Here is a 26,028-nt window from a genome sequence, read left to right on the forward strand (position 1 = left end):
TTGGAATTCCACACTAGTCTGTTGTGAGAACGAATTACGATGAAGTCACCCTATTGATCTACGGTCAGTTTTGTATTCCCCCCGTAACAGTTAAGGTTGGGATTTGGGAAAGGTAAGCTGATCCTAGACCTGTGCATAGAGACAACTTCAACCAGGAACCCACTGTAGTGTTGTATGTACATTGTATGTTTACAGTGCAGTTGGACCATGGCACGTAGTAGCCATCTGTCCAATCACAACGTCACTGCACTGTGGACACCTTTATTGACAGTCACGGCGCCACGCTCTCTAAGATAACCAAATCTCTCTCAGACGAGTTCAAACACCAAACAAACACTGAACAGTGGCAACAATGTAACTTTGGTTGGCAGAAGTCAGAAAAAAAAGACATTCACACATTTTTTATTATGTTATATTAGGTCTCAGACCAATATCAGCCTGCTTTTTGGTGATGGCCACAAGTGTTCTTTGTAGATATATATATATATATATATATCGATATAGCGTAATACTCAATAGTTAGTTGCCCATAAACAACTTTTAAAGTGAGCAAATTATAAAATGTCCATATAGCAGTAAACTATCAATTTAAGGGGGATAGCTAGATAGATGTACTATCCCTTGAAGTGGTTGTATCTCTGATCTTGCTATAGCGCAGAAATGTGGACCAACTCTCAATGCGTGAACATAAGGAAGGAGTGAAGTTGTACCTTGGTCCAGACAAGAATTTCACTCTGACCCCCTTTTCCTTATATGGCCATTGTTTGTTAAGTCTATTGCTTGTGTTTTCGTGAGCCGTGAAAATGAATTTCCACTGTAAGTACAACTAATCTTGATCAACACACACTCACCTTCACCCCTGTAGACACAAATATAGCCTACAGTACAGTAGAAGTGACGTGACAGAGTATGTGTCTTATTCTGGTAGGGCGAGGCAGACCCATGTTTGGCAATATGTACATCTGATAGATACCAAAGGGTCAAATGCTTTGTGTGCCTCACATTCCTCTCATTAACTCCCCTCACACTCCTCCAGCGCCCACTAACACACTCCCCCAGTACCCACCCTACACAAACTCCCCCAGTACCCACACACTCCCCCAGTACCCACCCTACACACAACATGGGTCATGTTTGGCATAAATTCACCAGTGTGCAACCTTTACAGTCAGTGGGGAACTTCTGTTTTCTCGGGGCTTGTTACAGGAATGTTTGCTGTGACCATGGCAACAACTCAGTGGTGGCAGACATCACTCCTAAGGCTTTTCTCCGGAATGCTTTACCAGCGTTCCCAATCAGCGGCAGAGAGCCTTGTTGTGGGGGAACAGTAACTATGATGTTTAGATGTGGAAGCAGTGTGTGGAACGTGTGCAGAGAGCCTTGTTGTGGAGGAACAGTAACTATGATGTTTAGATGTGGAAGCAGTGTGTGGAACGTGTGCAGAGAGTCTTGTTGTGGAGGAACAGTAACTATGATGTTTAGATGTGGAAGCAGTGTGTGGAACGTGTGCAGAGAGCCTTGTTGTGGGGGAACAGTAACTATGATGTTTAGATGTGGAAGCAGTGTGTGGAACGTGTGCAGAGAGTCTTGTTGTGGAGGAACAGTAACTATGATGTTTAGATGTGGAAGCAGTGTGTGGAACGTGTGCAGAGAGTCTTGTTGTGGGGGAACAGTAACTATGATGTTTAGATGTGGAAGCAGTGTGTGGAACGTGTGCAGAGAGCCTTGTTGTGGGGGAACAGTAACTATGATGTTTAGATGTGGAAGCAGTGTGTGGAACGTGTGCAGAGAGTCTTGTTGTGGAGGAACAGTAACTATGATGTTTAGATGTGGAAGCAGTGTGTGGAACGTGTGCAGAGAGTCTTGTTGTGGAGGAACAGTATCTATGATGTTTAGATGTGGAAGCAGTGTGTGGAACGTGTGCAGAGTCTTATTGTGGAGGAAGAGTAACTATGATGTTTAGATGTGGAAGCAGTGTGTGGAACGTGTGCAGAGAGCCTTGTTGTGGGGGAACAGTAACTATGATGTTTAGATGTGGAAGCAGTGTGTGGAACGTGTGCAGAGAGTCTTGTTGTGGAGGAACAGTATCTATGATGTTTAGATGTGGAAGCAGTGTGTGGAACGTGTGCAGAGAGTCTTGTTGTGGAGGAACAGTAACTATGATGTTTAGATGTGGAAGCAGTGTGTGGAACGTGTGCAGAGAGTCTTGTTGTGGAGGAACAGTAACTATGATGTTTAGATGTGGAAGCAGTGTGTGGAACGTGTGCAGAGTCTTATTGTGGAGGAAGAGTAACTATGATGTTTAGATGTGGAAGCAGTGTGTGGAACGTGTGCAGAGAGTCTTGTGGAGGAACAGTAACTATGATGTTTAGATGTGGAAGCAGTGTGTGGAACATGTGCAGCAGTGGTAAGAGAGGATTGGAAGCTACATTCTTTCACTGGCCTTCCGACACGTTTATCTACTGCACCTTGAGAAATGTCCTCCCACTTCCTGATAGTGTGTGTGTGTGTGGTTACCTGCTGCTGCTCTTGGCTGCCTGCTGCTCTTCCATTTGGCTGATGCCCGTCAGGGTGATTCCCTCGGAGGGCTTCTTCTTCGTCTCTCGCCGACTCAGTGTACGGTTCAAGTCTATGGACCAGTCCTGAAACACACACACACACACACACACACACACACACACACACACACACACACACACACACACACACACACACACACACACACACACACACACACACACACACACTTAGAGTCACGCACCCTTGGACACAGATGAACATGGGTCACATGCTCAGCTCAACAAATTCAGCATCAATGTTCAAACGTTAGTAACTAAAACTGCTTAGCAACAATACTACACTAGGGACAATCATTGATATAATGCACACACTCACACCAATGTGCACACTCATTGGAAGTTCCGATGCTCTAACTAGCACAATCACTAGGTAACGTTAGGCAAACATTTCTCAGGCTGTGACTAAACACTGAAGACCAGGGCTGTGGAGTACTGAAACAGTGTGTGTGTGTGTGTGTGTGTGTGTGTGTGTGTGTGTGTGTGTGTGTGTGTGTGTGTGTGTGTGTGTGTGTGTGTGTGTGTGTGTGTGTAAAGAAAAACACATCCATCATCATAAAGACAGATATAGCACTGAGCCATCACAAACCTCCACCAGAAGCTAAGGAGTGGGCTTGAATCAAAACATCATCCCAAACAACACCAACAGAACCTCATCCCAACATTAGGAGAACCTTGTCCCAATGCAGGCCCATAGAGAGACACGCGCACTTTAACATAGTCCAATACTGAGACTCTATCCAATACTGAGACTCTATCCACAGAAGGGCAGGGGCTGTGTTCAGGAGGGCCCTAGACTTACTACAGCTCTATGGAGGTTAAATAGGGGTGGTGTTCAGGAGGGCTCTAGACTTACTACAGCTCAAGAGGTTACATAGGGGCTGTGTTCAGGAGAGCCCTAGACTTACTACAGCTCTATGGAGGTTACATAGGGGCGGTGTTCAGGAGGGCCCTAGACTTATTACAGCTCTATGGAGGTTACATAGGAGCTGTGTTCAGGAGGGCCCTAGACTTACTACAGCTCTATGGAGGTTACATAGGAGCGGTGTTCAGGAGGGCCCTAGACTTACTACAGCTCTATGGAGGTTACATAGGAGCTGTGTTCAGGAGGGCCCTAGACTTACTACAGCTCTATGGAGGTTACATAGGAGCTGTGTTCAGGAGGGCCCTAGACTTACTACAGCTCTATGGAGGTTACATAGGGGCGGTGTTCAGGAGGGCCCTAGACTTACTACAGCTCTATGGAGGTTACATAGGGGTGGTGTTCAGGAGGGCCCTAGACTTACTACAGCTCTATGGAGGTTACATAGGGGTGGTGTTCAGGAGGGTCCTAGACTTACTACAGCTCTAGAGGTTACAATTCACTTATAGTTCTATGTTTTCCCAAGTCACTCCCTGTTCCCACAGATATAACAAGTGGGTTGTTCTCAAAGTTGAAAGGTCAGTCTGAGGGCCTGACTGGTAAACCCTTAAGGCCAAATTACGTCACACGACCTGGCAGGCATCATGTGATCCCCTGCAGGGTTCACAGGAGCTGACACGAGGTCAGAGGTCACCACAGGGTGAAAGGTTAAAGAGAGGAACTGAATGAGAGAAAGATGAGAGAAGGAGTCTTCTGGAATACAGACATCCAGGAAGACAAACACCCATAGGATGAGGCAGGGGGAGGAAGGGAGGGGTAGTCACGCACATCCCCACACGGGTCATACACAACAGACGTGGTGACGAGGCCATTCATCAGACAGACGTGTGTGTGTGTGCGCATTTCCTTGTGTTTTCACGTGCTAATCGTAACGCATTAGGAGGGCCAGAATAGGCACATAAACCGAACACACACAGGCACACAGAGAGAAAACGCAAACAGAGGAAGGAGAGCGAGTTAAATGACCATCCCCCCAGGAACCACGGTGATAGAATAGTCCTTCCCAGGCAGAACTCACTACAATGGACCTTCTGGACCTAGAGGAGCGGGACCAGTCCACATTCTGTCAAACGGAGGGGGGGCAGGGAGGGGTGTGGACAAGACAGGAGCATTATTTCCAAGTAAAGAACAGCCATTTAAAGAACAATGCTTTAACATCCAAAAGGAACACATCTAAGCACAGTATCAGTCGGTGATCATGAAGAGGTGTCTTGTGATAAACGTTGCTCTTCATTTAGTGTTATGTTGATGTGGAGTTTGTGTTATGGTGCTTTTAAATGCTCTTCTTCTAGCACTACGAACATCGATTTCAGAGGAGATTCTACCTCACTCAAATGCTTGTTTTTAATTACTGAATTAACCTATGTAAAGTAACTCTGGATAAGAGCGTGTGCAAAATCAGTGTTCCTTAATCCATACCAGGAGGCACATATTTGCTCTAGCCCAGCACTAACACACCTGACTCAACACTTCAACTTCCCATTGATGATAAATTAACAGAGTGTAGCACAGTACAGAGTAATATAGAAAGATAAATTGTGTCCGTTCCTTATCTTGCTTTTCTATCTTCTGTTTTGTATCATGGTTTGACACCAACTCCATGCCCTTATGTTGTGACAGCGCCATCAGTTCCTCTTGGACAGAGCTTGGTTACGATCTGCACATTGAAGACAAGTCAGTATTCGGTACAACCTGACAGACAGGTTTGGTGTCTGTCTGTGTGTGTGTCCTATCAAATGACAGAAAAACGGTGGGAAGATTGCACACTCTGTCACAATGGGCTTGTGTGTGGTACGACACGTCACAGTATGTCCTTACTATAGCTTTAAGTACAACTCGACGAATGGCTTGACGAACTCAATGCACTTTAAAATGACTAAAACCAAATTGAAACAGTGTAGAAAATATAATGGATCTATATTCATCGTTTCTTGACGGGCCAGCTCGCTAATAATAACTGTGCATAGTCAATGGACCTACATATAGCTTCTTGACCTTGCAACTCTCTAATAATCACTAGACATTCAGGGAGCATTTTTTTTTTTACGTATAAGGGATAGATGTGGCTGTCATGAAATTTAATCAGCCGGTGATTGTCAAGCAAATAACTATCGGTCTCACTGTAATTTACTGTTAATTAACAAACAACTCCTGGCTTCCACACACAGCCTCCAAGCCACTGATGCAGACCTTCAGAACATATACATTTTAAAAAGTCTAATAAACCCATGTAATATAGCCTACACCATCACAATTAAACCATTATTTATTTTAGACAGGTCTGAAGAAGCATGATATGAAGAACATTTTTAACAGAATAGCATACTCTGAGTTGTCTGTATGTTAGGACCTGATCTGGCAATGCCAAATGGCTGTCGGCTACACTAGTTCATTTAGCAGACAAGAATTGCTTAGAATTCCATGGTATTATTTTATAGTATGAAGAATACAATTGAACAAAGCTGAATAAAATAGGAAGTATATTTTCTCCAAGCAATGAGGTAGTGCGCACATGTGGTTATTCTGTGTTGAGCTGTTAACAAAGAAACAGGTATTCCTATATGCTTCATTTAGAGTTATTATTCATGTAACTTTAGTTGCTATACAAACGTTGGGCTTTACGTTTTGATTTATAAATATATTGTAAGGTCGCATGACGCGACTCATGAGGATTTGAAAATAAGTCGCTCGAAAGGCATGAGTGCTGCTTTGTTTTTTGCGCAGGCTGGACACACAACATCAGCCACTCATTCACAATTTGACAAGCACTTGATCATGCATAGAATTTCATGGTGGCATCCCCTTTGTGTGGCCGTAACGCACCCCAAAAAATTCCATGCCTTTTGCCTTTCTCCCGGAGGGCTGCGCGCTCCGTCATGTGATCAGTTCTTTCTCAGAGGCTACAAGTGAAGAAAGACACATGGGGGACGCAAACAGTGTCATCCTTATCCAGTTCCGAGGTGCATATCGAAGATATTGGAACTGTCCACATTTACTTTTCGTCAGCCAACAAGATGAGTAGGCCTAACGAACAGCAAGAGTACTAGCCTATGTCAATCTACTATCCCTCATAGTACAAATATTCTATTCTATTCTGTGCGAGAAATGAATATTCCAAACATAGTCTGGGACAGTTGGGGATGCGATAGTTCCCAAATTAATACAACCACTGGCATTAAAAAAACTTTTTTACGCAATGTGGCTGACAGATTAGAACGTTTAGCTTAAACTGTTGATAAACTATTAGCCATTTCTTCACATTATAAGTGCAAAAGATTTGCACATGGTAGTAAGCTATAAGCGAAATGTTCCATTAGCAATGTGCTTAATGTTAGGGAAGTTTAAAAATAAATATAGTAAGCCTAGCCTATAGAAAGGTAAGTCTCCTCATTTTAGTAGAGGCCATCACTGTTTTCTCACAATTGCATAGCCTATTGAAATGTGGCGCAACATGAGCTCATGGGCTCTCAAGTGTTTGATTCGATTTGTTATTACATTTGCATTGATGTCAGAGTGATTAGAGGGAAAATAGAGTGCTGAATACCAGGCAGTTAACAGGTTTGGTAGGCTACAAATGCCATCCGCAGCATCAGAGCTTGGAGAAACTTATTACCGTGACTAAACGATCACGTGGAATTTGACTGCCTTCATGACTTGTGACCACTGGCGTGGCGGTAATAGAATCACATTCTGACGACATGGAATTAGCATTTTCAGCGCGACCCTTCGGACCTCGAAGACAGAATGCAGCCCCCGAGGCAAAATTACTTAGACACCCCTGACCTGGAAGGAGAAATGGCAGAGTGGGAAGAGTAGTTCCAATGGAATCTTTCCACAGAGCCATAAATCTTGTTGAGTTATTAATACCAATGTAACAACTTTTCTGCCTCACCATGTACCTCAAACTCAGAACCGTTCACTGACACTGAGCCACTCTCTCCCATCTCTCATTTCCTCAATACTCTCCCAATACGTGTACCTCAAACTAGGGCCAGTTCATTGGAGCTAAACCTCTCTCCCATTCCTCTCCCATCCTTCTCACTCATCCCGTACCTCAAACTGGGGCCAGTTCATGGGCATGCCAGGACCGTGGTTGGAGCGGAACCACTTGAGGTCCTCCACAGCGTCAGCAGCAGAGATAGTGTCCTCCAACGTGTGGTAGACTGTCTGGAATCTAGAGAGGGAGAGAAGAGGAAGACAGGAGAGTGAGAGAAAGAAAGAGAGCGAGAGGGTACACATCAGCATTTCCCTAATGATGGATGGTGAACCATGTCCAATCCCAAATCCCCCCCCCTAGGTAGATCTGGGTTGTAGAGCCTCAAATCCAAATGGACCCTTATCACCTACTCCCTAACCACTCCTGTAGATATAAGAGGATTGAATAGCAGCCAATCAGAAGGAAAATAAAGCTTTGAAGCTTAGGATGCAGAGGCTAGGGGTCCATTTGGAATTGATATGCAGAGGGGTCTTACTCATCATTGGTGGAGGTGTCATAGCCTACTTGTGATTGGTGGAGAGGTCGAGGTGATGCTTGACTTCCAGCAGAAGTGCTTTGAAGAAGGTGATGCGTTTGTTCTCAAACTGCTGCCATTGTTCAAACACCTGCTCCATGTTCTCCATGTACTGGGGAGTCACCTTGTCCAGCTCCTCCAGAGACTTCTCATAGCGCTCCTTAGTCTGGGACCCAGAGGATCATACAGGTAAGCACACACACACGTAAGGAGACATACACATAGGTAAGCACACACACACACGGACAGACATACGGAGCTGAAACATTTGCTCCATATTGTCAGGATACTCAAATGGTCAGTCACATTCCAGCCATGACACACAACATAGACATAAAACACATGTCCACACAGAGATGATTTTACACCAGTGTAACCCCCCTCTCCCCCACCCCCATCCCTACCTTCTCCATCTCCTGCTGGACCTTCTCCACCTTGTCCTGCAGTTTCTTCTGGGCCTCAGGGTTGCTGTGGTTCTCCAGCTTGCTGTTGTTCTCCCGGCTGGTGGCCAGCTTCTCTTCCTTACAGGCCCCGTGGTACGCCTTCTTCATAGTCTCCATCTGCCATATGGCACAGAGAAGGAAAGGTACAGCGGTTAACATCATGCTTATGTAGCCAATGGATAACCAAGTTAGCATGGCGCAGTAGCTAAGTGACTATTCAATATGATTCCACACTTACAGTGGCAGACACAAGCTTTGGAACAAGACCAGCTCTAGCCTTTTGGGGGCCATAAGCAAAATTTGCCTGGGGGTCCCCCCCACGTCGCAGGCAAAACATTTAGTGGCCCACCTCTTGGCGGAGGAGAGAAATGTGCAGTTTTTTTTGCCACTGAACACGCCGATTTGCTCGTGTTTTTCTGTTGCTCATTGCAAAAACAGGATTTCAGTCTTGGAGGCATATTTCCTGACCGATTCTGCAATTGGCTAATGATGTTTGTCCCCCATGAGACACTGTAGACACAGAAGCCTATTTCACTTCCTTAAAATCCCCAGAATTAATCTAAGACAACTCAAGAAAATCTGTAGTTAATTTGGACGATTTTGCAGAGGATGTTTAAGATGCGCAATTTTACATTAAGGTTTTTGGATAAGTATTTGTCAAGTAAAAGAAATGTGCAATGTGTTGTCTCATGTAAACAAAATCAGAGCTGCTGGGCAGGTGTGTCTCACTGTATGCCATCACCGCAGATGTTCACCCCATGTTAGTGGCCAAACGGACATCGTCAAATCAAAACCCAACCTTCATTTACCCGTTGTGACATACAGATCTTTCAAACTTTGTTTTAGATGATACTATTATCATATTTACACTTTGTAGTCTTTACACTTTTTGACACAAGAATAACTGTTTGACTCATATCGAGACCGTTTTCAAAGGGATGTGTTGACATTGTACACATTTTGCCATGGGGCGGGAATAAAACCCCCCAAAAAGCATCTGCTTATGTCGCTTATTGGCTGGGCTGCCACTGCTAAGGAACAATGCTTTTTCAAAAGAATAAAGGTGAGAGGAATGGTGGCGGGGGTCTTTGGAAGGCAAGAGAATGATTAAGTCAAGGTAACAAAATAATACGATAATGAAAGTCTTAAAGACTAAGCACCCAATTCAGACTCTGGTAAACAAAGAGGTGGAAACTAAAATAGACTTAGGGAAAATCTCTGGCGATTGGCAAAACCCGTCAACCTAACAGCTGGGGTTTGATTCAATCTACATCAAATGGAAAGCGGAAGCCTCTTCCTCCATTTTTAAGGAATTAGAAAAGTGGAAAAGGCCATTAGTTCCTGTTGTTTGGGACAGGGACAGAGTGGCAGCAATGTTCTTCTCCCACTTATAATGGAATCTCTGAAAAAGGAAACAGAGGGAACAGCCTGTCTGCCATTGGCTCTGATTATATAATAGAACGGAAGCGCTGTCTGTCTGTCTGTCTGTCTGTCTGTCTGTCTGTCTGTCTGTCTGTCTGTCTGTCTGTCTGTCTGTCTGTCTGTCTGTCTGTCTGTCTGTCTGTCTGTCTGTCTGTCTGTCTGTCTGTCTGTCTGTCTGTCTGTCTGTCTGTCTGTCTGTCTGTCTGTCTGTCTGTCTGTCTGTCTGTTTCTGTCTGAGAGAAAGAGAGAAAGAGAGAAAGAGAGAAAAGAAAGAGAGAAAGAGAGAGTGAGGCAGATTGTGAGATTAAATACGGAATGTGTTCTATCAGTGTTATTGTTTGTGTGCATATGTGACAAGAATGAAACATGAGAGCGAGTATGTGTGTGCGGTAGACAAGGCCATTCCACCCTCTCCTTTTAAGACAGTTAGCCCATTTCCATCTCCTCTCTCTCGATTGGCTCACTGTCTGGCCCTCAAATACATTAATTACCTCCTTGACACATACTGCACTAATCTGTCACCGCCTAATGACAACAGGAAGAGGCATATTGTGACATATCTCACACACATACACCAGCCAGGAAGACTCAGATTGTGAAACTGGTACACTACAAACTCTGCGACCAAAAAGGTTGCCTACAGCCCGGTAAACAGCTTACTACAATGACAGAAAAAAACAGGACTGTTCCAGAACTCCCAGGTCAGAGAAGTGACGTCAGACATCATTTGAGTGTGTGTGTTTATGTGTTGGTTTGTGCATGTATGTGGGTGTGTCTGTATTATCAGCACATTAACTGCAGTTAATCTGCACTACTACTAGCCAAAAGCACAGCAGAGCAGCCCAGTGTATTTCCCACACCATAACCAATCAAGGCGCCACAGAGAAACCGAGAGCCGGTTCGACACACAATGGCCTTCCCTTTCATAGCAGCTGCCTGTGTGGCCAGTGTAAAGTTACACGCCACTGCTTCCTATGAATGGCCAACACTAATGAAATAGCCAGTTTATATAGAAAATAAAATGTTAGTCTCAAAGAAAATGTGAGATAATGTCTAGATACTTTTTAAAGTGGAGATCTAGTTGATAAATTGCCTGACTATGAGACAGTGGATTGCACAGTCAGATGGAACACAGTAAACAGGCATTCTAACATCATAGATTAGCCCGTGGTAATTTGTGGATTATAAACTGGGTGGTTCGAGCCCTGAATGCTGATTGGCTGAAAGCCATGGCATATCAGACCATATACTATGTGCATGACAAAACATGTATTTTTACTGCTCTAATTACGTTGGTAATCAGTTTATAATAGCAATAAGGCTCCTCGGGGGTTTGTGATATATGGCCAATATGCCACGGCTAAGGGTGGTGTCCATGCACTCCGTGTTGCTTTGTGTCAAAGAACAGCCCTTAGCCGTGGTATATTGGCCATATACCACACCTCTTCGGGCCTTATTGCTTAAATAGACACCGGCTGGATGGTGGTTTAAACGAATCAGCATTTAGGATTACACCCACCATTGTATAAATAGCACTAATAGCCCGTTTGTTGTACAACATAGCAGCTACTACAGGAGAGAAGCAGCTGCAAACAGCCAAAGCAGTGAGTCAGTGATATGTGTCCAAGTGAACTGAGGGGTGATGGGAATAATTGTGGTGGTGTGGTGGCTATTGCAGAAATCAACAGACTGATAAATGCAGGGTAAAGCGGATGGATGTGTGCTTCTTTACATCTGAGCTGGTTGGTTCTGAGTGTGTGCATGTGTGTGTGCGTGTTTCTTTACTGCACGTGCATATGGAATGTCTGCACACACCCGTGTTTGTATTGTCTGCGCGTGTATTGTGTGCGTATTGTCGTTTACATTTTACATTTAAGTCATTTAGCAGACGCTCTTATCCAGAGCGACGCGTGTATTGTGTGCGTATTGTCTGCGCGTGCGTGTGCGTATTGTCTGCGCGTGCGTGTGCGTATTGTCTGCGCGACTCCCCAACCTCTTTCAGTTTCTTGGCCCAGGGTTTCTGGGCCTTGCGGAAGCCGTCGTCAGCCTCCTTGGTCTCCTTGAAGCCTCCGATCATCTGTTTGTGGTAGTAGTCCCTCTGCCACACCTTGAGCTTCTCACAGTCCTCCCCCATCAGCACCGCCTTCACCTCCATGTGGAGCTCGCTCACCTTCTCCGCCTCAGTGCACAGGGCACCCCACGCCCGCTCCAGGGTCCCGTACTGAGGGCCTGGGGATGCACATGATTAGATAATAACACACATGCTTACGGTGATGGAGACCTGTCTCCAGTGCTTGGACCACTGAAGTGTGTGTGTGTGTGTGTGTGTGTGTGTGTGTGTGTGTGTGTGTGTGTGTGTGTGTGTGTGTGTGTGTGTGTGTGTGTGTGTGTGTGTGTGTGTGTGTGTGTGTGTACCCTTCTCAATAAGCTGTCTCCAGCGTTTGGACCACTCTGTGAGCTGCTGTGCGTAGGACTTCTCGATGCGCGCCCGCTCATGGAGACAGTTCATCAGGTCGTTACACAGGCGACTGCCATCGTCCACCCGCCTCACTGCCCGCTTGTAGTTCCCCACCTGAGAGAGAGAGAGGGAGGGAGAGATACTTGGAGTTAGGGGGGGGGGGGGGACAGGTGAGAGGGTGTGTGTGTATCATATAATGACGTATGTTTGTTAATTGTATGTGTTATACTGTATGTTGTCTACAGTCTCACCTCCCAGAAGCTGTCACTGGAGACGTCGACCATGGAGTCATCGTAGGAGCCGGACATGGCTGCTGCCCTCCGTACCCACAGTCCTCAGGGGCTGAAACACACAGTCAACAACACCATAACACACAGCAGACTGGCTGTTCTACAGACTGGCTGCAGGGGACAGGACAGCACTGAGGTCTTCAAAAAAAGTGCTATTTTTATTGCATTAAATAAAAGTTTTACTTTCTGTCCTGTCTGTCTGTCCAGTCTTTCCAGTGTTCTACCACGTGTAGAGAGCCCTGTGTGGGGCAGACTTAATACTCTGACACCCTGGCAGCACAGCCTGGTGGGGCTACTAGCCTACGTACCATATGAACGAACACACACAACTAGGCTACTCCTTTCTCTCCATGAGTAGGAAGATGAAGCGTATGACAATGAGACTAGTAAAAACTAGTAAAAGACCATTATCATAAAAGGCCACAAACAACACCCAGGCAACGTAATTATCACGCCGTCACTGTGACACTCCTGAGAAATGCTGAGCTGGGACCACGGCCAAAGATATGATCCAAGAGAGAAAGACTGAACAAGAGGGGCAACGGAGCGAGACAGATAGGAGTGTGTGCAATCTGTAATCTGGTGTGAATCTAAACAGCAGGTGAGTGTGTTCACCCATTTCAAAAACCTTACAGCCTGAAAAACAACAACACACAGCTCTGTGCAGAGTGGCACAGAGGGCCTAGTATGTGTGACTTATCTGTCGTTTTAGCACACACTGTGGGGAGCTTCCGTTTGCGGAGTGACAAGACAGCGGAACTCCACTGACAGAAAGACCTCTGTTCCTCTCCTCCTTCATCCTCCTCCCCCCGTTTGCTTTCTCTCTCCATCCTCCCCCTCTGTCTGCTTTCTCTCTAAATCGCTGCTCTATCTTCAGCTTCCAAGTAGGCCCCTGATCCTCTCGCCATCTCTTCATGATTGTGTGTAAGATAGTGTGTGTTTCCTGGTGGTCAGTGGCCCATGTCCTCCAAACCACAGCTAGGGCTGGGGAACAGAGAGAGGGTTGTTGTGGCTGGAGGGAGGACCACAGACAAGAGTGGCTTTCACAACACTTGACCAACACATGCGCTCTGTTGTGCTTCTCTAGCGCACACACACACACACACACACACACACACACACACACACACACACACACTAAAGTGCTGTCAGGGTAATGATTGTGTGAGGTGAAGAGTCATCGACAGAGAGGTTGATGATCAACCGTTTTTATTGTAGATTTGACCAACATGACTTTACAATGGAAAGGAAGGAGATTGTTACCATAAGCCCCTGGGCCAGACAACATTAGTGGTCTCCTACTAAAGGGTTACCATAAGCCCCTGGGCCAGACAACATTGGTCTCCTACTAAAGGGTTACCATAAGCCCCTGGGCCAGACAACATTGGTTTCCTGCTAAAGGGTTACCATAGTCCCTGGGCCAGACAACATTAGTGGTCTCCTGCTAAAGGGTTACCATAAGCCCCTGGGCCAGACAACATTAGTGGTCTCCTACTAAAGGGTTACCATAAGCCCCTGGGCCAGACAACATTGGTCTCCTACTAAAGGGTTACCATAAGCCCCTGGGCCAGACAACATTGGTTTCCTCCTAAAGGGTTACCATAGTCCCTGGGCCAGACAACATTAGTGGTCTCCTGCTAAAGGGTTACCATAAGCCCCTGGGCCAGACAACATTGGTTTCCTGCTAAAGGGTTACCATAGTCCCTGGGCCAGACAACATTAGTGGTCTCCTGCTAAAGGGTTACCATAAGCCCCTGGGCCAGACAACATTAGTGGTCTCCTGCTAAAGGGTTACCATAAGCCGCTGGGCCAGACAACATTAGTGGTCTCCTGCTAAAGGGTTACCGTAAGCCCCTGGGCCAGACAACATTAGTGGTCTCCTACTAAAGGGTTACCGTAAGCCCCTGGGCCAGACAACATTAGTGGTCTCCTACTAAAGGGTTACCATAAGCCCCTGGGCCAGACAACATTAGTGGTCTCCTGCTAAAGGGTTACCATAAGCCCCTGGGCCAGACAACATTGGTCTCCTGCTAAAGCGTTACCATAAGCCCCTGGGCCAGACAACATTGGTCTCCTGCTAAAGGGTTACCATAAGCCCCTGGGCCAGACAACATTAGTGGTCTCCTACTAAAGGGTTACCATAAGCCCCTGGGCCAGACAACATTAGTGGTCTCCTACTAAAGGGTTACCATAAGCCCCTGGGCCAGACAACATTAGTGGTCTCCTACTAAAGGGTTACCATAAGCCCCTGGGCCAGACAACATTAGTGGTCTCCTACTAAAGGGTTACCATAAGCCCCTGGGCCAAACATTAGTGGTCTCCTACTAAAGGGTTACCATAAGCCCCTGGGCCAGACAACATTAGTGGTCTCCTACTAAAGGGTTACCATAAGCCCCTGGGCCAGACAACATTAGTGGTCTCCTACTAAAGGGTTACCATAAGCCCCTGGGCCAGACAACATTAGTGGTCTCCTGCTAAAGGGTTACCATAAGCCCCTGGGCCAGACAACATTAGTGGTCTCCTGCTAAAGGGTTACCATAAGCCCCTGGGCCAGACAACATTGGTCTCCTACTAAAGGGTTACCATAAGCCCCTGGGCCAGACAACATTAGTGGTCTCCTACTAAAGGGTTACCATAAGCCCCTGGGCCAGACAACATTAGTGGTCTCCTGCTAAAGGGTTACCATAAGCCCCTGGGCCAGACAACATTGGTCTCCTACTAAAGGGTTACCATAAGCCCCTGGGCCAGACAACATTGGTCTCCTACTAAAGGGTTACCATAAGCCCCTGGGCCAGACAACATTGGTCTCCTACTAAAGGGTTACCATATCAACTGTCAGGTGTTTTCTGTGAGCTTTTCCTCACTCTCTAGCAGAACACTCTATCCCAGCAATATGGAATATCGTCCACCATATGCCCAGTAACTAAAAAGAGCAATCGCTCCTGCAACAATGACTACAGCCCTGTAGCTTCAACATCTAGTGATGAAGAGCTTTGAAATGCTGATTCTACAAAAGGAGGTATGCTGTTATACAGACCCTCTCCAGTTTGCTTACAAGCGGTACAGTGGTGTTGATGATGCAGTTCTGTCCCTACTGCAACGTGCCCAGAACCACCTAGAGAAGCCCAAGACATACATCAGGATGGTATTTGTGCATTTCTCTAGTGCCGCTGATACAGTCCAGCTTTACTTAATGGTTCAAAAGTTCTAGAACATAAATGTCATTCCACATTTGATTTTCTGGGTCCTCTCCTTTCTGACAAATAGAGAACGGCTGGTCAGATTCAATGGTCACTGCAGCTCTTCCAGAACCATCTGTACAGGATCACCGCAAGGCTGTGTCATCTGACCTGTTTTATTCACCCTGTACACAGAGGGCTGTAGGAGCTCAGACCCAGAGATGATGTTCATTAAGTACTCAGATGACACAGAAATTATGGGACACAGCAGGCAACTCATATAGAGCGCTCCCATTCAAATCCATCAAACTCCTTAAATATGAAGTTGATGTGCACACACACACACACACACACACACACACACACACACACACACACACACACACACACACACACACACACACACACACACACACACACACACACACACCAGCTTATCCTTTATACTGTACCCTACACATTTGTGTTATGTATTTTGTACGTGCCATTCATTACCACATAAGAAAACACACTCCCAGGAAATAAAAGTTTGAATTGAACACACAAACACACCAGAAAAAGGGCCACCAGAGGAATCATAGATCTTCCTGTGCTCTCTCTCCCTCCTGCCCTCGCTCAGCTGTTGCTGTCTATCACTCACCAAATTGCTGCCATGACAACTATGGAACACAGCAGTGCATGGAATGGACCACAACATTCTACAGCCAAGCTAATCCCGTTTGTAACTTTATAAAAAATAAACAGAGCACCGTTTGTGGACCTGGTGGATCCATTCACACAATGTCTGATCAGTGCCTGTTCAGTGGCTTCTATAAAGCATATTATTGTATCGATTCAACACCTTTCATGGAGCATACAAATGGACCAAACCCTTTAATTGAGCAAACAGCCTACCTTTCTATACTGCTACTATACCACTAACTAACCTAACTAAGAGATGGCTAGTGGCTACAACAACAGACTTCCTAACCGAAGAGAACTCTGTATAGGGTGCCAGGTAGCCTAGTGGTTAAGAGTGCTGGGCCAGTAACTGAAAGGTCGCTGGTCCAAATCCCAGAGTGGTCCTTGAGCAAGGCACTTCACCCTAATTGCTTCTGTAAGTTGCTCTGGATAAGAGTGTCTGCTAAATGTCGTAACGTAAAGGTATAGAGAAGATTGCAAGAAGAACCCACAGCCAACTAGTACAAACCAAATAGGATGGACCCCTAAGGACACTAGTTGGTGACCGCAGTGAACTATGAACACAGTTCAGAACCACTAAACATCTCTAGACTGAGGAGGTTTAGACACAGAGGCCTAATTCAGTCTTTTCCCCCATTCTCTCCAAAGTCTGCACTTGGTTGTTGTTTTTTTACCCATTTGCTATATGTTTAACCAAACCCTAAAATGAGTGTGTTCACAGCCATGGAAGAACACTAAAGTAATTCCACTGCCTAAAAATAGTAAAGCACCCTTTGCTGGCTCTAACTACCACCCAATCAGTTAACAGCTTGTTCTTAGTAAACTGATGGAGATAATTGTGTTTGAACAAGTTAACTACTGATTCAGCATGCATATAGAGAAGGGCACTGAACTTGTACTGCACTGACTCAGATGACTGATGTTATTGATCATAATTTGTAAAAAGTAACTTGTTATGGCTTTACATCACCTGCGTTCACATGGTTGGAAAGTTACTTATTTAATTGAACTTGGAAGCTTCTCTAACGTCAGTGTGGTGTCCTGCAGGGCAGTTCCTTGGGCCATTGCAAATTATTTGTAAAAAAATAAAGAGTAACTTGTCTTACAAGAAGCTAGAATTACTATGTATGCTGATGATTCCACACTCTACATGTCAGCACCCAAAGCCAGTGAGAGCTCACAGACTCTTATTCCAAGGAGTTTGTCTGTATCAGAATGGGTGATTAACAAACTGGTCTTAAGTACATCTAAAAAGATTGTATTTGGTTCATAACATTCTCCAAGACCTAAACCTCAACTGGAGTTGTGTATAAAGGGTGTGACAATTGAGCAAGTTGAGGAAGCTGAACTCTAGGAGTAATATTGGATGTGTTCATGGCATCCACATCACTACGTTCTTAACATGGTCCACACACACCCCACAGTCTTGAAGAGGTCACGACAGCACCTCTTCCAACTCAGGAGGCTGAAAAGATTTGACATGGGCCCTCGGATGTTCTACAGCTGCACCATAGAGAGCATCTTGTCTGGCTGCATCACCCTCAACCGCAAAGCGCTAGAGTGGTGTGGACTAGAGGTCGACCGATTAATTTGGGCCGATTTCAAGTTTTCATAACAATCGGAAATATGTATTTTTGGGCGCCGATTTGCAGATTTTTTTTGAATACCTTTATTTAACTAGGCAAGTCAGTTAAGAACACATTCTTATTTTCAATGACTGCCTAGGAACGGTGGGTTAACTGTCTTGTTCAGTGGAAGAACGACAGATTTTCACCTTGTCCGCTCGGGGGATCCAATCTTGCAAACTTACAGTTAACTAGTCCAACGCAATAACGACCTGCCTCTCTCTCGTTGCACTCCACAAGGAGACAGCCTGTTACACGAATGCAGTAAAACAAGATAAGTTTAATGCTATCTAGCAACTTACCTTATAAAAAACAATCAATCATAACCACTAGTTATCATCAACTATGTGTAGTTATTACTAGATATTATCTAGCATGTCCTGCTTTGCATACAATCTGACTGAGCATACAAGCATACAAGTATCTAAGTATCTGACTGAGCAGTGGTAGGCAGAAGCAGGCGCGTAAATTCATTCAAACGCACTTTTGTGCGTTTTGCCAGCAGCTCTTCGTTGTGTGTCAAGCATTGCACTGTTTATGACTTCGAGCCTATCAACTCCCGAGATGAGGCTGGTGTAACCGAAGTGAAATGGCTAGCTAGTTAGCGCGCGCTAATAGCGTTTCAAACGTCACTCGCTCTGAGCCTTCTAGTAGTTGTTCCCCTTGCTCTGCATTGTTAACGCTGCTTCGATGGTGGCTGTTGTCGTTGTGTTGCTGGTTTGAGCGAGGAGAGGACGGAAGCTATACTGTTACACTGGCAGTACTAAAGTGCCTATAAGAACATCCAATAGTCAAAGGTTACTGAAATACAAATGGTATAGAGGGAAATAGTCCTATAATAACTACAACCTAAAACTTCTTACCTGGGAATATTGAAGACTCATGAAAGCTGGTGGTTCCTTTTAACATATGTTCTCATGTTCTGAGCAAGGAACTGAAACGTTAGCTTTCTTACATTGCACATATTGCACTTTTACTTTCTTCTCCAACACTTTGTTTTTGCATTATTTAAACCAAATTGAACAGGTTTCATTATTTGAGGCTACATTTATTGATGTATTATATTAAGTTAAAATAAATGTTCAGTATTGTTGTAATTGTCATTATTTACACACAAAAAAAAATGTCCGATTAAGTTAACTACTGATATCGGCTTTTTTGGTCCTCCAATAATCAGTATCGGCGCTGAGAAATCATAATCGGTCGACAGCCCAGTAAATCACTGAGGCGGAGCTCTCTGCCATCCCGGACCTCTATATTAGGCAGTGTCAGAGGAAGGCACGAAAAATGGACAAAGATATTAGCCACCCAAGCCAGACTGTTCACTCTCCTACCGTCCAGCAAACAGTTCCAGAGAATCGGTTCTCAGACGGACAAACAAGCGCCGAGACAGCTTCTACCCACCCAGCCATAAGACGGCTAAATAATCAATGGTTACCCTGACTATCTGCACTGACTCTATACACACACTCACAAGATACACACACACACACATATAGCCCTTTCCACTCACAGCCATTCATCCCTTATTATGGGTTTAAAATTGGCAGATGTTTTCATAAAGCACCTACATTGGAACCCAGTGACTGTTACAGTAACATGATGTCAGAGCTCAGGTTCACAGAGTTGGATGGGTGTTTGACTGATAGCCGCTACAAACTTGAGCACTGCTAAGAATATGACCCCGTCCCTCCTGCTAATTGGGCTACATTTGCACATTTGTTATTGTCTGAGTGAGGGAAATGCTGTAAAACGAGAGAAGTCGACGTGTTCTGAAAGATGAGACGTTGAGGATTATAATAGAAACCAGTCCAAATGTGCAAACTCATGGAATTTACAGTGTCAACGTTTATGATCGCTATGTTTGATCCACAGTTACGGGATGACATGAGTTATACTCTGGGTTGTCCGGAACACAACGAGCCCGTTTGTTGTATTGTACAAGAAAATTAGGTGTGGAGCACGCACATGAATGCACACATGACTCCAAAATTACAATCTGTTTGTCTTTAGTGCCTTTTGAAAGCCTAACACTGGAAGATCATATTTTATCAAACTTAACGAACCATGTTGGCAACAGAATAAGCTTTCAAATGATGCCAACCTGACCCAGATTGCGATTTTTAATGGACTGTTTTTGGATTGTGTAAATATTAATTGTGTGACGTTGGGGACGCATGGCTGTGTTCCAAACAAACAACTGCAACAGCACTTGCTTCAGTTCCTCAATCTCAAAGCTGGGAGAGCTAAAAAAAAAAGCACCTTATAGTTGAAGGCTCTTTCAGTTAAAGTGCATTGAAATTACATAGGAACTGTGCATAGCTTGGAGATATGCATGGCAACTTAGCGAGACCAGTTAAACCTCCAACTCAACCCTTAAATCAGTTTTTATTATCTTGCACCTACTCCAAAATGTCAATGAATATTCTTGTGTTACTGAATGTATCCAGAGAATTTTCAGATTTTGTTAACAACAAATACTGTGAGAAGTAGCATAAAATGTAAATGAGCTTTGGAGTGATGTATTATTTTTACATTTATTTTTGCCTGAGCAACCTCCTGGTGGCAGAGCATTCCGTGATGATATTGCGCTATAACTGATCGAAGCATTAAATCTGTTTTCTTTGGTTTGAGTCCCGTGAAGAAACCCATAGACACATCCCCCGACCCTAACCCATAGACATATCCCTCGACCCTAACCCATAGACATATCCCACTATCTGAAATGTATGCAAATAGATCATACAAGTGGTTAGGATTGTTCTAAACAAATATTTCTTTTTTTAAAGACTAGGAGGGAAGTAGTCAATCCCTCTTCAACCCTCAACCAGAAAAAAAATAATCATGCATGTTGTTGATATTTGTTCTGTTTTTAGTTAAGGCCAAGGCATGCTGCTCTGTTTTGAGCCAGTTGCAGCTTTGCTAGGCCTGTTCTTTGCTGCAACCTGACCATATCACCGGACAGTAATCAAGACAGACAAGACCAGAGCTTGAACAAAAGTATAAAACGCAACATGTAAAGTGTTGATCCCATGTTTCACGAGTTGAAATAAAAGATCCTAGAAATGTTGCATTTGCACAAAAAGCTTATTTCTCAAAAATGTTGGTACCATGACGATATCCAGAGGCCCATTGTCGTGCCATTCATCCGCCGCCATCACCTCATGTTTCAGCATGATAATGCACGGGCCCATGTCGCAACGATCTGTACACAATCCTGGAAGCTGAAAATGTCCCAGTTCTTCCATGACCTGCATACTCAAACATACTCACCCATTGAGCATGGTTGAGATGTTGGGTGGTGACACCAGATACTAAATCTTTGAAAATTGTTGTGCTTATGGGGAACATCGCTGCAGAGGTATTTTCAGGTCTCTCCAGAGATTTTCGATCGGGTTCAAGTCCTGGCTTTGGATGGGCCACTCATAGACATTCAGAGACTTGTCCCAAAGCCACTCCTGCGTTGTCTTGGCTATGTGCTTAGGGTCGTTGTCCTGTTGGAAGGTGAACCTATGGCCTAGCCTGGAGCAGGTTGTCAAGGATCTCTCTGTACTTTGCTCCATTCCTCTTTCCCTCGATCCTGACTAGCCTCCCAGTCCCTGCCGCTGAAAAACATTCTCACAGGATGATGCCGCCACCACCATGCCTCACCGTAGGGACGGTATTGGCCAGGTGATGAGCAGTGTCTGGTTGCTCCAGATGTGACACTTGGCATTCAGGCCAAAGAGTTCCATCTTGGTTCTTCAGACCAGAGAATCTTGTTTGTCATGGTCTGAGAGTCCTTTAGGACTAAAGGCCTGAATGGTTGCGTGCTGCAGAGATGGTTGTCCTTCTGGAAGGTTCTCCCATCTCCACAGAGGAACTCCGAAGCTCTATCTGAGTGACCATCGTGTTCTTCGTCACCTCCCTGACCAAGGCCCTTCCCCCCCCTGATTGCTCGGTTTGTCCGGGCAACCAGATCTAGGTAGAGTCTTGGTGGTTCCAAACTTCTTCAATTTATGGAGGCCACTATGTTCTTGGGGACCTTCAATGCTGCAGACATAATTTAGTACCCGGCGCCAGATCTGTGCCTCGACACAATCCTGTCTCGGAGCTCTACGGACAATTCCTTCCACCCCATGGTTTGGTTTTTGCTCTGACATGCACTGTCAACTGTGGGACCTTATATAGACAGGTGTGTGCCAATCAATAGAACTTACCAATCAATAGAATTTATCCCAGGTGTACTTCAATCAAGTTGTAGAACCATCAAGTATGATCAAAGGAAACAGGATGCACCTGAGCTCAATTCAGAGTCTCATAGCAAAAGGCTAGAATACTTATGTAAATAAGGTATGTTTTTTTTTTACTTTGAATAAATTAGCACAAAGAAAATCTAAACTGTTTTCACTTTGTCATTTTGGGGTATTGTGCGTAAAAAGAATTTAAATCAAAAATGTTTTTAAAGTCTATCGTAACAAAATGTGGAAAAGGGGAAGGGGTCTGAATACTTTCCAAATGCACTGTAGTATGAAGCGAGTAAATAGTATTATTTTTGTTGACTCCTTCTGCCTTGACAATATTACTTATGTTGTTCTTGTCTATAACTGTTCTTTCTGTACTCTGTCATGCCTATTTTATGTGGACCCCAGAAATAGTAGCTGCTGCATGTGCAACAGTTAATGGGGATCCTAATAATGTACAAGTTTTCACTCCGTTACTTTTACACACCGAAGGATTGAAAAACAATGAATTGGTTCAAGTGTGGGCTAGAGGACATCTTCGCTTTTATTAAGAGCTTAACTTTATTAAGAGCTCTCATTTTATTGTGAGGAACTGCAGTGTTATCAAACATTTTTTTATGTTCTGTCCTCTGTTAATGAATGACCCCTTACACTCATGGAAATTAACCTACATGGAAGCAATTCATTCCTTTGAATCCTTCAGGGGGAGAGAACATACTTCAGGGAGGAACAAAAATGGAATTAGGCCCCTAGTGTTGTTCCTGGCAGACTGCAGAGTCTGAAGTCCACTCAGCTTCTCTAGGCAACTTGTCATACATACACCGGACACAAAACAGAGGGAGCGAAAACGAGAAAGAGGAACAGAAAGAAGAAGCCATCTAGTACACCTTTCAAATCAAAGACGTTTTCCCGCCAACTTTTTTTATATATGAAAGGAATTGCCGGCAAGCCTCTACTTTTATTTCTGCCAACCGACCTAGTCATTATTAAGGTAAAGGTCTGCCTACGGCTTAGTATGAAATTTAGCCGTAATGCTGAGGCAGCACTGGCACGCACTACGTTCCTAAGCTCTTGGTGGTTGCTAGGCAGCGCCCGTTACTGCTATCCTCCAGCCAGTTCTAAACTTTGAGGCATGTCACTCCACCCAGCTCTGCATAGCATGCACTGTTTTCTTAACCACAACCGGATGGATCCATAAAGAATTACTGTGGGAATAAATATCACTGAATGACAAAAATATTAGAATAAAATAGGCTAGTGCAATTGAAGGCATCAAATTGTTGCTTACTGATACTCCCAAAGTCATCCAATTGTTACAATACATTTGAAGCAATAGCCTACCCGTGTGTGTTCAACTATTTCAGGACCGTTTTACCCTGCTTTGAGACTAGCGAGAGGACTTGTATTGAGAACATCCATCACTGTCTGATTTTCTTTTCACTGAATCTCCGTTTGGATATTGGTTAGGCTACAATTAGGCTGGTGAAATGCTAAATTGAGGTGAGTGCTACTCATGATCATCTTGTCTAGTTGCCTCATTTATTATCGCTGATCAGAACATTTTTCCAGCAGGTTATGTAGCTTAACAAACAGATTATTTTGCTCTTCCTTTTCAGTGGCTTAGTAACCTAGGCCAACTCCAGACCTAAAGCCTGTGACTTGTCTTAATCAATGTGATTTTGTATAATTGAATCTCCCCCTGTATGCCGTGTATGGTTTATTCTCTGGCTGGGAAAATAATTGGAGGTGGTATAGCTCATCTATCACTGATCAGAAACATTTACCACGCAATAATGTAGCCTAAATCCAGTGTAGGATTTATAATGGTGTATATTCAATGGATTTATTCAAATAGACGTCCAACCATATCGGCTCATGTCTACTGCCACTCCTAAACTTGCCGGTATGTGCACAGGAGATATAAAAGGTTTATCCCAGCAAGAATGTATTACCCTCTGAAAAACATGAGTATATATATATTTTGTACTTTTTTATTTATTTATAGGCAACATACCGTAAAGTCTGTCTGTAAAGGGTATAGGATTTGTGTGTGTCTCTCTGTGTGTGTGTATCCTCCTAAGAATAGAATTAGGAGTGGTGGTCTTCAAACACCTGCAAAACGAGGCCACAGATAAGACGTCGCACCAAATGGACAACTGCTCCAAATGGACAACTGCTCAAGTTTCAATTCTTGATGAAGGAAATAGGGAACTAGGCTTACGTGTGACGTGATCAAACAGTCATTTCATGTTCAGATATTACTACAATTATAGACCAGGTGTACCAAGCATGGTGCAATTCTACAAATGCCAGCAGCAGAGACATCAAGTTCCAACATTGTCCAATAGCCTCTGATACACTGAACAAATCTAGGTCTGCGTACAGCATTGGAATACACTGCATACGGTCTACAGTGGGCAATGCATTGGGCGACGTGGGGTATAGGCAGCAAAGCATTAGTCTACGTGGGGTATAGGCAGCAAAGCATTAGTCTACGTGGGGTATAGGCAGCAATGCATTAGTCTACGTGGGGTATAGGCAGCAATGCATTAGTCTACGTGGGGTATAGGCAGCAATGCATTAGTCTACGTGGGGTATAGGCAGCAATGCATTAGTCTACGTGGGGTATAGGCAGCAATGCATTTGTCTACGTGGGGTATAGGCAGCAATGCATTCGTCTACGTGGGGTATAGGCAGCAATGCATTCGTCTACATGGGGTAGTATGCTGTGTGTCTCTCCTGGCATGTTGAGAAAACACAGACACCCACTAGCTCCAGAACTAGACCCGCTGGGGTTATATGAACCTACATCAAGGGATACAGGGGCCCCCTCGGATTTGACAGCTGTCAGCTGCACATAGAAATACAGGTTCCCAAAGTCAGTGAGACAGAGATGGGTCACCCAGGGAGTAATTGAATGCACATGACCAGTGAACGGCAGCACTGAGGAGCCTGAGACTGGAGGGGCCTGAGTCATGACACACTACAGCCCTGCTGCACCCAGAACAGACATGAGACTCCACTGACCTTTACCACAGAGACAGTGAGATAGCGAGGCAGTGCGATAGAGAGGCAGTGCGATAGAGAGGCAGTGCGATAGAGAGGCAGTGCGATAGAGAGGCAGTGCGATAGAGAGGCAGTGATTGAGAGAGAGAGAATGTGGGAAATAGAGTGAAACTGAATAGAGAGGATCCTCAGTGTTGGCTAAATGACATGGGTGGACGGCTAAACATAGCCTACCGTCTATGAGTGGGCATCAATTATTTTCTATTCTATTTCTGAAGTTGACTACTCTCCACAGATAGCAGTTTGCGGTAGACGGACAGTGCTGGAATGCTCTTAGGCAACTCTGGGCTCAGGGCATTGTACTACTGGTTACAGGTCTGAACTCAGCCACACAATCCTGGCAAACAGACCCTGTCCATCCCAATATTCATAGCTTCAGGTCTGTACTCTTTAGCAGCCCCAGAGACAGACAGTGCTCTAATAGAACAGGGACAGTGGGGTACACATGTTAGGATGCTGATCTGTTCATAACACCACTGCAGGGCAATAAAGCGAAGCTCACAAGCATGTCATGCCCAAGCATGTCTGCTGACAGGCACAAACATGTCTGTCCTCAAGCAAGGTGTGTGTGTGTGTGTGTGTGTGTTCTCAAACACAGCCCCAGATAGATCTCACAATCATGCCCTTATAAA

At 44.7% G+C, this 26,028-nt stretch overlaps 1 protein-coding gene across 4 annotated transcripts in view; it reads right to left on the bottom strand.

The window, feature by feature from the left end:
* LOC123994391 (protein kinase C and casein kinase substrate in neurons protein 2-like) overlaps positions 1 to 26,028 on the bottom strand; it is a 35,287-nt gene that overhangs the window by 5,599 nt on the left and 3,660 nt on the right. For 2 of the 4 annotated variants that reach the window (XM_046296918.1, XM_046296916.1), the window contains exons 2-9: positions 12,584 to 12,674; positions 12,290 to 12,446; positions 11,868 to 12,103; positions 8,414 to 8,569; positions 8,000 to 8,175; positions 7,552 to 7,672; positions 4,517 to 4,561; positions 2,518 to 2,642 (exon numbers count right to left, since the gene is read on the bottom strand). In XM_046296918.1, coding sequence (XP_046152874.1) covers positions 2,518 to 2,642; positions 4,517 to 4,561; positions 7,552 to 7,672; positions 8,000 to 8,175; positions 8,414 to 8,569; positions 11,868 to 12,103; positions 12,290 to 12,446; positions 12,584 to 12,640 — 1,073 coding nt within the window. In that variant the 5' untranslated portion in view covers positions 12,641 to 12,674. The remainder of the gene's footprint in view (positions 1 to 2,517; positions 2,643 to 4,516; positions 4,562 to 7,551; positions 7,673 to 7,999; positions 8,176 to 8,413; positions 8,570 to 11,867; positions 12,104 to 12,289; positions 12,447 to 12,583; positions 12,675 to 26,028) is intronic. The other 2 variants (XM_046296919.1, XM_046296917.1) reach the window with 1 other exon arrangement.

This window comes from Oncorhynchus gorbuscha, linkage group LG14, assembly GCF_021184085.1.
Source record: "Oncorhynchus gorbuscha isolate QuinsamMale2020 ecotype Even-year linkage group LG14, OgorEven_v1.0, whole genome shotgun sequence".
Taxonomy (NCBI): domain Eukaryota; kingdom Metazoa; phylum Chordata; class Actinopteri; order Salmoniformes; family Salmonidae; genus Oncorhynchus; species Oncorhynchus gorbuscha.